This window comes from Scardinius erythrophthalmus, assembly GCF_964197995.2.
Source record: "Scardinius erythrophthalmus genome assembly, chromosome: 8".
In the NCBI taxonomy this organism is placed as follows: domain Eukaryota; kingdom Metazoa; phylum Chordata; class Actinopteri; order Cypriniformes; family Leuciscidae; genus Scardinius; species Scardinius erythrophthalmus.
This window is the reverse complement of record NC_138228.1, coordinates 12,545,024-12,562,909: the sequence shown is the minus strand read 5'-3', so window position 1 is coordinate 12,562,909 and position 17,886 is coordinate 12,545,024. Positions and strand designations below refer to the sequence as shown.

General features: G+C 36.1%; 1 protein-coding gene across 1 annotated transcript; it reads left to right on the top strand.

Moving 5' to 3' along the window:
• Positions 1–1,103: 1,103 nt before the first annotated feature.
• On the top strand, positions 1,104–13,364 carry slc17a8 (solute carrier family 17 member 8; the record flags this gene model as incomplete). Its single annotated transcript, XM_081372808.1, has 12 exons — positions 1,104–1,201; positions 3,569–3,824; positions 4,762–4,880; positions 6,350–6,464; positions 6,906–6,993; positions 8,907–8,993; positions 9,214–9,356; positions 9,458–9,607; positions 9,720–9,852; positions 11,547–11,657; positions 11,914–12,041; positions 13,020–13,364. The coding sequence occupies 12 exons, from the start codon at positions 1,104–1,106 to the stop codon at positions 13,362–13,364; spliced, it is 1,773 nt and encodes a 590-aa protein (XP_081228934.1).
• Positions 13,365–17,886: the final 4,522 nt, after the last annotated feature.

Genomic DNA, 17,886 nt, shown 5'->3' with positions numbered 1-17,886 from the left:
CTGTGGACAGTTCATTCCTCCAGAGTCCAGGCCAACACTTTAACATTGATGATTTTTATTCACATTGTGTGTAAAGAATCTTCACTTTTTGAACACCTGTTGATTTTGATTGCATATGAAAATAGTAGGCCTAGCTTAAATCCCGATTTCTGCAGGGGTCTTGCACTGAATGGCAGACCTTCACTGAGACAGATTTTATTTATGGCATACAAGCATCGGTGAAACAGAGCCTGGGAGTCCAGCGCAACACCATACAGACTCCCAATGAATTTTTTAGACCTCAATATATGAATTTTTAAAGCACACTGCGTTTTTGATGATTATTGCGTAAAAGAGGCTTTCGCAGGAAAAAAGGTGCAGTGCTTCACTCACAAAAGCAATAGAATTCCATTGCGAATGTGAGATTTGAACATTGGCACTCACAGTTTGAACCTTTATGTCAGTGCTTGGTTGTTGACGTTGATACGTTTGACCCGTGAACCCCTGGAACGGTTCCTCGGGATAAGGGTTAGACTGGGACTGTAGGACGCAGTGTCTTGTTACACCTGCTCATATCATACAACCTCGAGCCTGCGATCCTTGACTTCGCTATCAATATTTGATGAGTTCTGCTAGTCACTCTTTTTGGCCTGCTGTTGTGTAGCCAAGAAGACCGAAAAGGGAGGGGTTGGAGAAGAGGCAGGTGTTCTGTCGGCATCTTCTGTCACTGTCTGTGAAGGGACCGATGAGAACGTTGGAGTTTCCATTATTGATGTATGTCAGCATAACTTTCGCAATGCTGATACACTGAACCGAAGACACCTGGATTCGTCCCGTTTCTCTCCTTGTGCCTTGGATGTTCTGTGGCCAAACCGCATGAAGGATTGTACCCAGACCGTCAAAAACCAAAGTCCCTCCTCTTCTTCCTCTCTGTGTGTCTTCTTGTCGTCCCTGGCTCGGCATCTCTCCTCCTCCTCCTCCCCTCCAGCACACCTAGAGCATCTCAGTCCAGCTCGGGAGAGGATGCGCACCAGCGCCTAGTGGATATCCTGCTGGTTTTTTCTGCAAAAGCAGAAGAGTGAGAAGACAAGTGTTTGAGGGACAGAAGTGCAAGGGAAGGAGAGATGCCACTGGGGGGGTTTGCGGGTCTAAAGGAGAAGCTCAACCCGGGGAAGGAGGAGTTGAAGAACAATGTGGGCGACTCTCTGGGGAACCTGCAGAAGTAAGTGTGATGGCAGTTGAATTGGAAAGGAAGATGTGAGAAGATTGCTTGTGCACATTTACTGCATTTTGGTATAGTGAATGAAATTGGAAATTATATAGAATTTTGAAATCAACTCAAAATTTATTGAGCAGCTGATTTTTGAGAGAAATAGCCTATAATAATATTAATATATATATATATATATATATATATATATATATATATATATATATATATATATATATATATATATATATATATATATAAAATGGTAAAATAAATAAAGTACAGGATGTATAGTACATAGATAGATATGATGTTTATAATAGGTATTTGGATTTTGGTATAATTTTGCTAAATATATATATTTTCAATAATTTGTTTTCCATAATGTTTAAAAAACTGCTACAAATTGTTTCTCAAAGAAAGTAAGAAATAAGAAAACCTTACATTATAAATGTAAGATTCATGCTTTTAAAAATATCTCTTCATCATCATGCACAAACCTAATAAATTCACTTTGAACCTTGGCCAGTAATTCAAAAACATTATATAGTGTTATAGGTATGTATCCATACATATTTAATATCTAGTTCATCTGAAGAGATTAAAAAACTGAAGATTCCATGTAAGAGCGAGATGTATGTCTCTTAAATTGCATGCACATTAGACAGCTTAATATGTGAGATAATGTAAATAATTTCCTGTGTCTGAGTAATATTGCCAGGGAATCTAGCTTGTGATTGTGAAAACTGAATATATGGGTACACCAAATAATAAAGTCATGCAATATTTATTTTCATTCCTACTTAAAAACTGTACCGTACATTTAGATTTGTGTATTAACTAACCAAATGCACCATATTTTAATGAATAAGTCAAAGTAGAGTTGTGTAACAGTTGCTCTAGAGCACTGCCATTTCCAAAAACAATATATTATATATGAATATAATTAATTATATGTATTAATATAATCATTATAATTAATTATAATTATGTCCATGATAGAAAATAAGTGTAGTGACAGTTTATCACAGGTATTATTTGCGAAAATGCAATGCTCAGATAGAATGGTATCTACATCTGCATCTTATTTTTACTTTTTTGTTGTGAAATGAGAATAATGTATTATCTTGGCTAAATCTTTCTAATTTGTAAGCTGCTATTGTCTGTTGATGGCAACAACAGGGATGCACATTGAGCAGTTATATAGCCTACAACATGACGTTATGATTTAAGAGGTGATATAGGTTACAGTTTTTTAACTCTCCACATCTGTGTTATTGATTTTTTTTTACTTTTTTTTTATCTTATGGCAATTCTAAAAAAATTAAATGAAAAAAAATCTATACTTATACTAAAATCGAAATGATAAGAAGTGTCTGGAGAGACGAAAAATAAAGTTTTTCTGATCTGAATAAGTGTGTGCATTGTTCACAATTGAAAAAAAAAAATGTGTGAGGTCCGTTTCGAGTGTGTGCAATACTTTTGTGCAATAACAGCGTTAACAAACATACGGCTCTTAAAATGATTCCTCTTGATCTGCCAGTATCCAGCTTTTAGTGAGCTCCTTCTTCTGTGTATGGAAGAACTCAGGTGTGCATTTCAAAATAGACAGATGAAAGTAATTCCTGTGAGGTGGGGGATGAGAGGAAAGATGCAGGTTCAGTAATGGAACAGGTGCGTGCAGGCGAGAGGGGGGAGCACCAAACGCAATGTGACCTTTTCTACTCCACACTCTGGAAACCAAAATTTACTCTGTCCATCCAGTACATCATAATATGGGGAAAGCTAAAGATAAATTTGCAATCCAAAAAGCAGTCCAGTTCAAAATGTTGCCACGGCATCTAGCACACTATCACTACATCACCATGCACAATATTCAACCTTGGCCAGAAATTCAAAAATCTTATAGCTTTATTGGTGTCCATCCATACTGTATTTAATAAGACATAAGACGAGATTAAAAAGCTGATATCTCTTATATATTTCTTGAACATTAATACAAAGTTTTGTCATGAAACTCTAGATGGCGAAAGCTGATAGCTCCGTAACTCATTCTGCTTGCAATCTTATCATTCTCTATAGGGCCTAGCTGATTGGTTCCTGCTGTATCAGTAGCCAATGAGGTTTCATAAACACCTTCCCAAGCTCTACCTGTATATATCTGCTATGGGTAATTCATATATGCTATTGTACAGCAGCAACATCTTACTTGCTCACAGCAGGGTGTTGGCAGTAGCAAGTCCTGTAAACCATTCAGAGTTGCCAAACATATCGGCATTGTCATCCATTACCATGCCAAACACTCCGAGAGTTGTCATGACAGAACTCAGTTGTCTGTGAACTCAAGCCATTTCTAAACCATTTGTTATCCCATGGTAGGAAGATTGATGGCACTAATGTGGATGAAGAGGACAACATTGAGCTGACAGAAGATGGCCGGCCGGTGGCAGCCCCTAATCGTAGCCCACCCCTTTTGGATTGTGGCTGCTTTGGCCTTCCCAAACGTTACATCATCGCCATGCTCAGCGGACTTGGCTTTTGCATCTCGTTTGGCATCCGCTGCAACCTCGGTGTGGCCATTGTAGAAATGGTTAACAACAACACTGTCTACATCAACGGGACTGCCGTCATGCAGGTGAAACCAGGAAAATATCCAATGAAAATAATGGCATTCCCATACATCCCTCATGTTATTTTTAGAACAATCAAATTTATCTTAATAATTTACCACAGTTTGTATCTGTTTTCTAATCAGATGTGATTATGTGAATGTGTGTGTGTGTATATATATATATATATATATATATATATATATATATATATATATATATATATATATATATATATATATATATATATATATATATATATATATATATATATATATATATATATATATATATATATATATATATATATATATATATACATCTCTCTCTCTCTCTCTCTCTCTCTCTCTCTCTCTCTATATATATATATATATATATATATATCCTATATAAATACACTATATATAATTTTTTTTTCACAAATTAAAAAAAATATTTTCCAATCACACACACACACACACACACACACACACACACATATATATATACTGTATATATATATATATAGGAAAATGATTGCTTAATTTGATCATGGTAAATATTTTTCTCACACAGTCAATTGGTCTTAATACATGAAAATATACAGCTTTAATATATTTTTTTACATAGTGAGTCCCTATAATCAGTTCCTTGGCACGAAAAGTTTAGACAGTTAAGACTATACATTTTACTTCTTCAGCTATCAAGTTCAAAGGACAGATTCTTTATTCGCATCAATGATTTGTTTGGTAGTTAGCGGACACAATTTCCTGTAATTTCCTGTCATGAGAGATATTGGGATGAAGACATGACTTACACACACATATTAACAAGGTAATTTTACTATGTATGTCTTGTTATAAATCAACCTGAATTTTCCCTATTATACACAAAAATGTGCAACAAGTTTGTATTTTTTATTCTTCTTCTTTTTTTATATATTTTCAAGCTAATATGGTCTTCTCTGATGTTTGTGTCCTTTAGCCAGCTCAGTTTAATTGGGATCCCGAGACAGTGGGATTGATACATGGCTCTTTTTTCTGGGGCTACATTGTCACTCAGATCCCCGGAGGATTCATCTCCAATAAGCTAGCAGCTAACAGGTGAGCCTCATCTTGATACACAGGCCTCCATGCCCCGTTTGGAAGGAAAAACGCATGTTATAGTATAACTCTCATATTACATTCAATGTTCAGAGGTGTTTCAAGACCCAAGGGACCACAGTGGTCAGGGCCGCAAGGGTTAAATTTGTGCCGTGTGTTGATTAGAGGGGCGATAGCGGTCTTGTAATAAAAGCCTCACAGGAAAAGAGGACACGTGGCTGACAGAGTTAATAATGAAAGATCCAGCAGCAGATCTCTCGCTGAAACACCAGCCACTAGAATATTACAAGTGTCACTTACACAGTGTTTTGGAAAAAAAAAAAAGAGGCAGATGGATGGATTAAATGGAGATAAAGGATAAATGAATGAACCAAAATGACTCTCTTCGGTGATGTAGCTGTGTGAGAGTGTGCAGGGCCTCTAAAATCATTAGAATCACAAGCATCATGCCCATTCAAACTAATGGGATTTTTAGCAAAGTGGATTTTGAATGCAAAAATAGGTCTGTGATAATTAAATTGCAAGAATATTCAATATTTGGTCAGTCCAGTCAAGTTGCACTGTCCACAGGTCATTTGCACATGCATATATGATCAGTCAGGATTTGAACCTGTGCATGCTAAATAAAAGCTGTACCACTAGACTAAATAGTTCAAAAATGTTTACCTATGGTCATGTCATGTCATGTACTTAAAGTTCCTGAATAAAACAAAATATATTCAACTGTAACTCCAATATTCATTTAAGATGATGGTTGCACTGACGCTTCAAACTATTCAGTGAAATTCTAATGCATTTTGATACTGTCTTGTGATAATGAAGTTGCCATGAAACGGAAGTTGTGATAGTCTTTTGATGTATGTCCGAGTGAAACAGCTTCTTGAACAATATATATATATATATATATATATAGGGCAGAACTTGGTTTTGTCAGTCAGGAATTGATTGGATCATTGTAGTTTTTTTCCCCAGATCATAGCTATAATCTCATTTGAGTGACAGGTTGTCCCGCCCTTGAGCTAGTAAACCCATCATCAGAAAAGATATGTTGTTGCATGTCCCGCCTTTGTGCCAGTAAACCCATAATCAGAGAAGATATGTTGTTACATGTACAATATATTATAAATCACAAATAATAAATCCTGCAATATTGCATAAAAAAGCAAAACTTGTCAATTGGTGACTTTAAAAGGTTCTGTCACAAGGTTCAAGTTACAAAAATTACTCTTTAGGTGTCACTAATTTACTAATGATTAATGTCTTAATGTCTTTCAGAATTCCAGAACTGTTGTTAGATTTATTAAATTCAGTTATTCAGATACCATTATGGAATTATATGTGCATGTTTTTCCACAACAATCCTATTTAATTCCACATTATTTATGGCTTCATTGATTTTACATTGCTTCATATTTCAATTTAATACCTGAATTAACTAACATACCAAATGTCTCTGAATTGTTTCTCAGGGTGTTCGGAGCGGCCATTTTCTTGACGTCATTGCTAAACATGTTTATTCCGTCAGCTGCCAGGGTTCACTACGGCTGTGTCTTGTTTGTGCGAATCTTACAAGGTCTGGTGGAAGTGAGTGGTCATCAGTGATCTTCAAATCACATCTTCAAATATGTCACGTCATAAATTATGAACTTTTTAAAAATTAACTTACATATAACGTAACTTTGTATATTACATACTCATTGTAAATGGTACGTTATTTATTGATCAGTAAAAATGTAAATTCTGTCATTCTCAATGAATTTTTTTCTATTCACACAAGATCAGAAGAGAATATTTACATAGTCTTTTTCCATATGCTTATTTTTTAAGCTCTACAAATAGCTTAAGGCACCATAAAAGTAGTCATGGTAGTCATTTGAAGCCATACGATACAGTAACTTTTGAGTGATGAAGGTTTATTATTCATTAAGTCATTGGGTGAATTGTTTCTTTAAGTATTAAAGTATCAAAATGGTCATTAGAATCAGCCATTTTGGTTTAAAAAACAACAGTGCATGATGTTAACAGGGTGTCACATATCCAGCCTGCCATGGGATGTGGAGCAAATGGGCTCCTCCGTTGGAGAGAAGTCGTCTGGCTACTACCTCATTCTGTGGTGAGTAGGTTTGTGAAATAGGCCTATTATTTATAGAAATGGTCAGGAGACGTTTAATGTTTTAGAAATTACAAGAACACACAAACTATTTACTTCATCAATGTATTTATTATCATTACCAACGAAAAATGGTTTCAAACGAAGCCAAAGCAGAACAACCATTACGTCTCTGATCAACACAGTAGTGGAGTTTGTTAAAGGCACACTATGCAGTTTCCGTTTTTCTCAAACAGCGACCCCTAGAGTCGCTGTGGAGTACTTGTATTTAATGTTACTGTTGTAAATTCCACTCACGCAGAGCCGTCTCTGCACTCTTCAGACCGCGCTTTCTTCGTCGACTCTGCCTCGTCTGAAATGCGTGCTAGTGTCTTCCATAGAGGCTGCTTCATATGTTGTTGATGTATGTGACGGCGTGCCGTAAAGCAAGTCGTGATTCTCGCGAGATTTGTCAGGGCGCCACCTCTCAAACTTGCATAGCTGGTTTTGCAAGTGGCGTCCCCCTCCCCCTCCCCCGCTTTGCTATCAGGATGATTTGCCCTACTACGAGTTTGTTTACCATCGAAATGATTTCGAAGCTGTTATATTAAGGTACAAATCTTGCATAGTGTGCCTTTAATTTGCTGAATGAATCACTGTTTGAATCGTTGAGTGAATGATTCAATGGCTGCATCCGAAAACTTCAAAAGGGATGTGTTTGTACCTGTTTCTGCATTAGAAGTAAACACTCAAGACTGCTCACAGTCCAGTTGACCAGTATTAGAGCCAACTGATATTCCAATGCTCATTGCCCCTTGAAATGCATTCAAATAGCCATATTCCACAATAAACAGGTGCCATGACAACCTCTGCTTCAAACAGCTCTTGACATGACAACTAAATTAAGATCCGTACACAGCTTCACCTTCTGTATGTTTAAGAACCTTTCTCCTGATGACACAAATTAAGCAGCGCCCTCTTCTATTTTCAAAAGCTCACTCGAGAATCCTCTCCTGCGCCAAACAGGAAGGTTTGCAAGTGCATCCCAGTAATAAAATATACATTAAGGCACCTTTTCATTAAAATCTCATTTCCTGCAGCTGTGCTGCTTCAGGCAGAGGCACGTGTTGCACGGAGGTGTGAAGTTGTTGCACATGCAGATCTGTTCCTCCTAAGGACTTGAATGCTTTCGGGCATTTATCGCTACAAAGTTTCCTCAAATTTATGAGAATCTGAAGCTAAATGTAAAATTTATTACAGTAAAAATTAGGGATGAACGATATATCGGCCACCATATGGGTATCGGTTTGTTTTTAATGTTACTGTTACTGGCCTAAGAAAATCTGCCCGATATAGTAAAGCCGATAAATGATAGATTTCCTTCAAGACACTTCAGATGCGCACTGTTCACCATGATGGTTTTGAATTGCTTGAAATATGCTTGAAATCAGTTTAAAAAAGGAAAATACAGTGAAGTGCAGTGCAAGTCTGTCATATAGGCTACAGAAAATTATAATGAGAACATTATAATTGTGTGCTTGAGACATGGCTTTTAATGGTGAGACTTTTGTTTTTGTAATCAGGCTCTCAAATATTATATAATTATTTGGATTTAAATTTATCGGCTTTCAAATATAAAGAATTATTGGTTATCACTATTATAATAACAAAATATTATCGGTGCATCCCTAGTAAAAATTTACAAAACCAAATCTGCTTTCTCAAAGCTGAACCACTCGGTTTTCCTCTGTCATCTAAAAGGAAACCCCCGCAGTGGCTTTAAATGATTGAACTGTCATGCGAGGTGAATATTACAGGTTGATTAATGTCCTCCCTTTTAATTGAACTTTCTTAATTACACTTGTGCGTGTGTGTGTGTGTGTGTGTGTGTGTGTGTGTGTGTGTGTGTGTGTGTGTGTGTGTGTTCTGGTTGACAGGATCTTATGCAGGAGCTGTGATAGCCATGCCACTGGCTGGAATATTAGTGCAGTACGTGGGCTGGCCCTCTGTCTTCTATATATATGGTGAGTTAGGATAAGCTTTTGAAATGTATTGATAAAGAATGATTTATACACCAAAAATAAGCGATGACTCCAATGATTTAGATTGATTTCCCAGTCAGCTGTATAGCTCATCATTCCAAATATGTACATTTACTACATTTAGTGGACAGTGTGATAATGTGACATTCAAAGATCAAGTGTGTGATACATAAGTGATATGTGGTTATGTGCTCATATCCAGGTGTGTTTGGCATTATATGGTATATCTTCTGGCTCCTGCTGGCTTATAATAGTCCAGCAATACATCCCACCATCAGTGAAGAAGAAAGAAGATATATAGAGGCCTCTATTGGGGAAGGAGCCAATTTAATGAGTTCTACTGAGGTAGTTCTAAGTCTTCTGTCATGCATTTGTTACAACAAACACATTGTTATACAGAGAAGGAGGTTTTTCCCCATATATTTATTCAAATATTCTCTTTGTAGAAATTTAAAACTCCTTGGCGTAAATTTTTTACATCTATGCCTGTCTACGCCATCATTGTGGCAAACTTCTGCCGCAGCTGGACCTTCTACCTCCTGCTTATTAGTCAGCCAGCGTACTTTGAAGAGGTCTTTGGGTTCCCCATCAGCAAAGTGAGCTGTTATGTGATTTATACAGAACTATCAGTGATTTAAATGAACAGTCCTTTGCAATAACCAATTCCCGCTAAAAATAGGCTAACTAATTGATGTTGGACTGTTTCAGGTGGGCCTTTTGTCAGCGGTGCCGCACATGGTGATGACGATCATTGTGCCCATAGGAGGTCAGCTGGCTGACTTCCTGAGGAGTCGGAAAATCCTCTCTACTACAAACGTGCGAAAAATCATGAACTGTGGAGGTATGCTAAGCTCTCCATGAGGCCCTGCCCCAAACTCACACCATTGGCTGAGAATTTACTTGCACATACACTTATGGTTCCATGAAGAACCTTTAACATCCATGGAACTCTTCCATTACAAAGTTCTTTACAGTGGAAAAATATTTGATTACAAACAGGGTCCCTTTTAGATATTCTCTTGACTGTACATAACGTTCCACCTTGAGTATTAGTAGAGTTTTAGGGGTAGGATTAGAGTTAGTAGAATAAGGGGTTAAGGCCGGGTTAGAAGAATAAATTGGCATGTACTTGCAAAGTTACTTAGTCAGTAGAATGTCTGTTGGGGGAGCATCAAAATAAAGTGTTAGCAGATAATAAGCAGACAGTTTACTAGTACTTAGTAAACTTAGAGTTAGTTGACATTTAGGTGCAAAGTTACTTATAGTCAACAGAATGTCTAAAGGGGACCATGAATATAAAGTGTTACCAAATGTTCTTCCCATTATGAAAAAATGGTTATTTTAAGAATTTACTGAAAGGTTCTTTGGGATAACCAAAATGGTTAATTCTTCTATGGCATTACTTTGAAGTCCACCTTTTGGAACCTTTATTTTTAAGAGTGTATGCATATTTTATTGGGATAAGAGAAAGTATAAAAATACACACATTTACATGTAAAAAAACAAAACAAAAAAAACAGGAGCAGTTCACACGTAGCGCGTTATTGCTTTTAAAGTCTCGTTTTAAAGGTTAAACTTCATAGTGTTTAGGGTCACCCAAAAAATTAAAATTCAGTCGTAATTTATGGTGCCTTCACGTGCTATGGTAATTATGGTAAATACCAAAAGCCGACATGGAAAATGCACATGAACACCCCCTTATGTGGTATTTTCCACTGGGCAACTCGTAGAATATTTTGATGCACGAGTTGCCGAGATGAGATAACCTTTGACCTTTTCAAAATGGCGGAGAGCAATGCAAGAGTCGTGAATACTGTTAGCGGATAGTTTTTGTAGCCTATACAATGTTGTGTCATTAACGATTGTAATATAATGCGTTAACACTCAATTTTCAACTTCGCCGCAATTTCCTTGGTTCATATGTAATCATTTTATGTCATGTTTTATTTTTTTTTAATTATTAATTATTTTTTAATCACCAGAAAGCACCACATTTACGTTTTTTTTTTTTTTTTTTCATTTTTGTAACGATAAAAAAGATACTCTACTGACACAGACCTTGCGGATACTACATTACGACAACAAAAGCACTTGAACACAACACACTGGTAAATACCAGTTCACAAGTGGAAAATATCATCTTTTCCATAGCACGTGAAGGCAGCATTACTCACTCTCAAGTACTTCCAAACCTGTATGAAGATGATATTTTGAAGAATATGGGTAACAGTTGATGGATCCCATTGACTACCATAGTATGGGAAAAAAACACTATGGAAGTCAATGGGGCCCATCGACTGTTTGGTTATCGATATTCTTCAAAATATCTTCTTCAGAAGAAAGAAATTCATACAGGTTTGGAACAAACTGAGGGTGAGCAAATTACGACAGAATTTTCATTTTTGGGCGAACTATCCCTTTAAGAGGCTATTCACACAGAATGCATTTTTGCGATTAAAACGCGAGAAGCACGCAGGGCAAGGAACGAGAGCAGGTATAAAGACACACTGATCTGACTTCTGCCATCATCCATAGGTTTTGGCATGGAGGCCACGTTGCTGCTGGTGGTCGGGTTCTCACACACACGTGCAGTGGCCATCTCATTCCTCATCCTGGCAGTGGGCTTCAGTGGATTTGCGATATCAGGTGACTCATGAGACGGGTGTCAGTCACCACAGTGTCAATCAACATCACCCTTTGCCGTTTTGCTTTGTTTGATTCTAACCTTTCCTTCAAAATATGGCAACATATATTTTTTTCTTGAATGTTTCTTTGTTGCTCAGTTATAGGAGAACAACAACAAAGTATAAAGTGCATGATGATGCAACCTGCAATATTAGTTTCTGAAATTACACATGAGAACATCTAAATATGTGAAATGTATTTCTGTTTTACATCACAGGATTCAATGTAAACCATCTGGACATTGCTCCTCGCTATGCCAGTATTCTTATGGGCATCTCTAATGGAGTAGGCACCCTGTCTGGCATGGTTTGCCCCCTCATCGTCGGAGCACTTACTAAACACAAGGTACTAAATCAGATTATCCTTGTGCATAGAGAACCATATGTATTATTTTTCTAACCTAAGAGATACAAGCTCACGCAACATGTCTTTTTCCTTATATTAGATAAAGGGAATTTTTGAGTGTGTGAATATTCCTGGGTATTTAAATACATGACCATATTTATAGCAGTGTTGCTCAACTCGTCAGCCGGGGCCCACTAGGGGGCCTCAGTAAACTTCCAAGGGTGCCTCAAGTAAAAAAGTATTTAAATTAATAATTGTTATTAATATATTAAAATAATTGATCTCTAATCTAAAATAAAATATGTAAATTGAAATGTATTTCTTATATAGTATTAGGTAACACTTTATTTTACAGTGTCAAGGAGTAAAATAAAGCTGATGGTGGTTTACATCGTTACATGGTTTCATTCAATTCATTAATGTAAGAAAAGAAAAAAGGAATATAATAAAATCAACCTGACTACATTAGGATACACCAGCAAAAATATATTTCATTGATCAGATCAGGTAGAAATTGAAGAGTTCAGATGCAAAAGCCTCTAAGTGCCATCTGAAATTTTCTTCTAGAATGATCATTTTTATCAAGCTTGTATATTTAAGTTCAATAATTTCACTTAAATGGCAATGCAAATGACCTATTAATTGAAATTACTGAACTTAAATATACAAGCTTGATAAAAATGATCATTCTAGAAGAAAATTTCAGATGGCACTTAGAGGCTTTTGCATCTGAACTCTTCAATTATACTTTAAGGTAACAACCGCACATTTTCACTTTTCTACAGTGTAGTGAAGTTATTATAAAAACTAGGAAAGTAACCAGAAGGTTTTAGGTTCAATCCCCAAAAGTTGTGATACATAAACTACAGAGCTAACAAGTACACCATCAGCTTTATTTTACTCCTTGAATAAAAAATAAGCATATTGCACATGTATATAATATATTGCATATCCTCATTACATTTCTGTCTTTGACAGACTCGCCTGGAGTGGCAGCACGTGTTTATGATCGCGTCCATGGTGCATTACACTGGCGTGATCTTCTATGCCATCTTTGCCTCTGGTGAGAAGCAGGACTGGGCTGATCCTGAGAGCACTAGTGATGAGAAATGCGGCATCATCGGGGAAGATGAGCTGGCCGACGAGACCGAACCCAGCAGCGACAGTGTCCTGGCGACCAAGCAGAAGACCTACGGAACAACAGAGAACTCTGCAGGCCGCAGGCAAGGATGGAAGAAGAAGAGAGGCGTGACCATGCAAGCTGATGAAGAAGATCACGGATCAAATCATTATGAAAATGGGGAATATCAGAACCAGCAATGACATTTTGGTTATCGAACGCCCAAGACTGAATGGTGAGGTGTAGGAGTATTTATTTAAGCAACTGCAGAAATAACCCCAACCAGCGGCTACAGCATTTCACTTGACGTTCGACACAACAGTAGATTTGAGTTGTGAAGAAATATTTTGGATGGCTTCCTTAATTATTTCACCCTGCTGTAGAACCTGAAGGAAGAGTCACATGAGACAGATCTGAGTAGATAATTTGACATGGAGATTTGTAGCCGTGAAGAAAGTGGAGTCAACTGGAGTCTACACTATCATTCTAAAGTTTGTCTTTTTTTGAAAGAAATTAATATTTATCCAGCAAGGATGCATTAAATCGATCAAAAGTGACAGTAAAGACATTTATAATGTTACAGAAGATTTCGGTTTTCATATAAATGCTGTTCTTTTAAACTTTCTTTTCACTGAAGAATCCTGAAAAACGTATTACGGTTTCCACAAGGAATGAAGGATCATGTTTTAAGAATGATTTCTGAAGGATTAGAATGATTCAAATGAAATTAGAAGGATTTCTGAAGGATCATGTGACACTGAAGACTGGAGTAATGGCTGCTTTGAATGAATAAATTACATTTTAAAATATATTAAAATAGAAAACAGATATTTAAAATGTAGTCTATATATAGTGGTCCCAAAAGGTGGATATTAAAGTGACACTTAAAAAATGTCTGAATGCCTTTGCATTAGATAATAAATATCAAACCGTGGCATCTGCAATCAAATAATTCTAGAACTTTCTCAAAACGGATTTCACTGTTATTTGCAGATAGTCCTAATTGTATTTATATTTTTGTGAATCGTTTGTTTAAAAAGTGTGCTTGTGCTATATTTCTAAACATTTCTAAAATAAGTGCCACTAGATTTGATATTTTTTGTACCTATGCAATGACATTCATATATTAAGTCTGGCTTAAGTGTCCAAATACTTTTGAGGATACTGTAATTTAGTCTGGAAACAGAACAAAGAACAACAAACACATGCATTGAAAAGCTTTACAGTAAAATAGACCATGCCAGAATAAATTCAACTTAATTTTGTTCCAAAGGCTTTTTATATCTACCGTATTATAAGGCTGACAGCAAAAAAATGCATCAGTTCTTTTTTATTTGTCAGCTATGCAAACAAAGCAGACGTATAGTTCATAAGCAGGTTAAACATTTGTCCATGGCTTTTCTTGCATGCAGTTGTGCAGCCTCCACAAACCTTTTTGCTGGTTTGATTAACACTTCTCAGAAAATATCGTTCCTTATTATCCTGAAAGTTAATAATGGTCTGAAAAGGGAAGTGTATTTAGTGGAGTGCCTTTGAAAAATGCCGTATGACCACCATTAATATCTCATTGTTCAGTTTATCGTTTACATATGTTTAGGTGGGAGAGCATGGATGAAGTTTATGTGTGGTTGAATATGTAGAAATTAACCATTTTAGTACTGAAGAACTTATTAAATTGAATATGGATTTCATTAAAAAAAAAAAATCCGCAATGTGCCTGATTTTCCCCCACCTTTCTTTTTTGCACAATACTGGTTATGAAAAGACATTTCATCGCTTACATGGATGTTAAGATGATAGTTTGAAATGTGCACTTTACCATTGCATCATTGTAACTGATGTCTCTTTAAGTGTTTATTTGGAGGAGAATAAAAAAATGCTTTCAATTGATCTTTTACTTTAATTCAATTATATGTGATGGAAAATAATGCCATTTTAATATGGCTCAGATTACATGCATAATTCATTCTGTCCGGCACATTACATTGCAGCAGCGGTTGCCCTTCTTTAAACAGCATCTTATTCTATTAATGAGTTGAGTGTGGAACAAAAGAAATCGAAGTACACGTAACCTAACTCACGCCATGTTCTTTCTCAGAGAAAATAGATGCTTTTCAAACAGCTTGTTTACACTGGGATTCTTAAATTAGCTCACTTTGTCTTTGTTGGGAGCTAACAGAACTTTCCTGGTTTCTGTCATGTGGGAGTAAACATCCTTCGCATTATCGCTATTCTTAAACACATGTTCACACTCACAGCAGCATTTTACAGTGTACACAACAAATTAGTCTGACCACCCAAAGCTTCGTGAACTACTTGGCAACAAATATTATTTTTTAATAATCTCTTTAATGGGGCGTTAAAAAGACACTTTGGCTACGTTCACACTGTCAGTCCAAATCTGCTTATTTGGGTATCCAATCTAAATCATTGTGTATCGCAACTTTTTAGATCCGATTTGTGTGTCCATGCTGCTCTTCCATTTTCCGGAATATCTGCATTTGTTTCTATGGCAATGACGTTGAGTTGGTAGGTTTACGCCAAAGACAACAACAGCAACATAGAGGGGTTTGCATTAGATGTTGTCTTATTAACAACATGACAATAGCTGGACTACTGCGTCTTGAGGCGGCAGCAGCAGAACAGTAAGAGGTTGGAACGTGCGGCTTTTTTCTGTGCTGTCGTCTCCACCGGTTTCAAAACAGGTCTCCATTATATTGTCATTTTCTGCTTGTCTGGCACTTTGCAACGACACAACCTTGTTTCTGCAGCAACTTTCAGCATGTTTCCTATAACAACGTCTGACGTTTACGTTTTACTTGGCGTGAGAAAGTCACCTAAACAACGCAAAAATTCGATCAGAGATAGACATTTGAATGCATTTCATGCATTTTTGGCCGTTCACACTTGCTAAAGCGGATCTGATTTCAATCGGATATGCACAAAAATAGGATTTGTACTGACATTCACAGAAAACTGCCGAGCGTAAAAAAAACTTACATTTCATAATTGGTCCAAAAGATTAAATAAATATAAAAAAATTATAAAAAAAGTTTACTCTCAATTAATACAAGTAAAAAAATAAATAAACAAATGTAGTCTACTGAAAAGAGTGTTCTCCCTTGATGGGTTTATTTTAGAATATTATTTATGTACTATAATAGTTTTTATTAATATTGAATTATAATTGTAAAAGGTTTATTTAGGTTTAATTTATTTCATTTCAGTTTTAGTTTAAGACAGTCTCACCTTAGTTTTAGTTTTTATTTGGTTAGTAAAATTAGTTTACTATTTTTTTAAAACATTTGTCTATTTAATTTTTTTTATTTAAATATTTATATTTGATTTAATTTCAGCTTTATTTCACTAAATAATTTTTTTTTAATAATTGTATGGATAAACTAAATAACCCTGATGGGTTGCCATGTTTTATAAAAAGAAAATTCAATGAAATCCCTAATGCAAATTTTATTTTATCCAGTTTAAGAACATTAAAGAAAAACTTTTAATGTAACTGCCACCATAAAATGTGCAAATAAAACATAAAACAGTGCCACCATAATCAAACGTAAACCGTATGTGGAAACTGTTATTCAGCCCTCAAGATTCAACTTCTTGAATCTCTAGTTCCAGCACAACCTAAAGAATAGATCAGAGTAAAGTGACACTTCAGCAATGTGTGTTCATTAATTCAATGCACCATCATTTGATGTGCTTGGTTGACTATACTACTACATGATAACAGGTCTTTTTTGGGTAAATCTTGGGAAAGTTCAAGGTTGTGGACCTTGTTATGGTGTGTAATGGCATTTTTTGCGCCACAGTCCTTGACAGCTCATGTTTAACATGCTGATATGCAGTCTCTCACTGGGTTGTAGTACTGTTTGATGGTCTTATCTCTACATCTACCTTTTATGATTTGATGTGTGGTTCTAAAACAGTAAGCACTTTTTATTTGAGATTAACTATCAGATATCAAACATAAAGGGGCTTTAGGTGATAGCTACTCTCCATTATTGTACCATAGCTGTAATTACTCAGAATGTATTAGAGATAACACATTCTTGCATTTGAGACCTTTTAGTTTGCTTTGGCTTAGGTTTATCAAACTACATACATGGAGAAAGATTAAGCGCTCGCTACATTCACTTGGGCACCTCAATAAGACAGCAAAAAGTATTTTTGATGGGAAATTTCATTTAAAAATGTGTATTTAAATCTGTTAAAATGGACTGTTGTGTGTGCCGCGTGACTCACAAAATAGCTGAAGTGTTTGATGATAGCGTTAAAAGATATTTAAATGGTGCCATGAGCGTGTCCTTCACACAAGGCCATCCATACCTCCCCCACCCTCCATGCTAAGAACGACTGCCAGCCTATGGCAAAGGTTTTGTTTATTTCAGAGTGCTGTCTGTTGACTCAGAAGGGCCCTCTCTGGATGGAGCAACAGCCGGTAAATGATTAAGAGCTTGTTTTTAGATACATTTGCAATTATACTGAGATGCAGGACTTCATCACGTTTTGGTCAAATTACACCTCACAAGTAGGGTGTGACTCACCTAAATGTCACGGCATAGAGAACAAATTATACTCTTGGTTTTATATAGAACCTTATAGGGTTTCTGTCAGGCGCTTCATATATAGAGCCTTTTAAGAGTTTCCATCATTTTATGGACTTACTTTTAATGAATTAATTTAGCTTTAATTAATTTTTAAACGTAATTA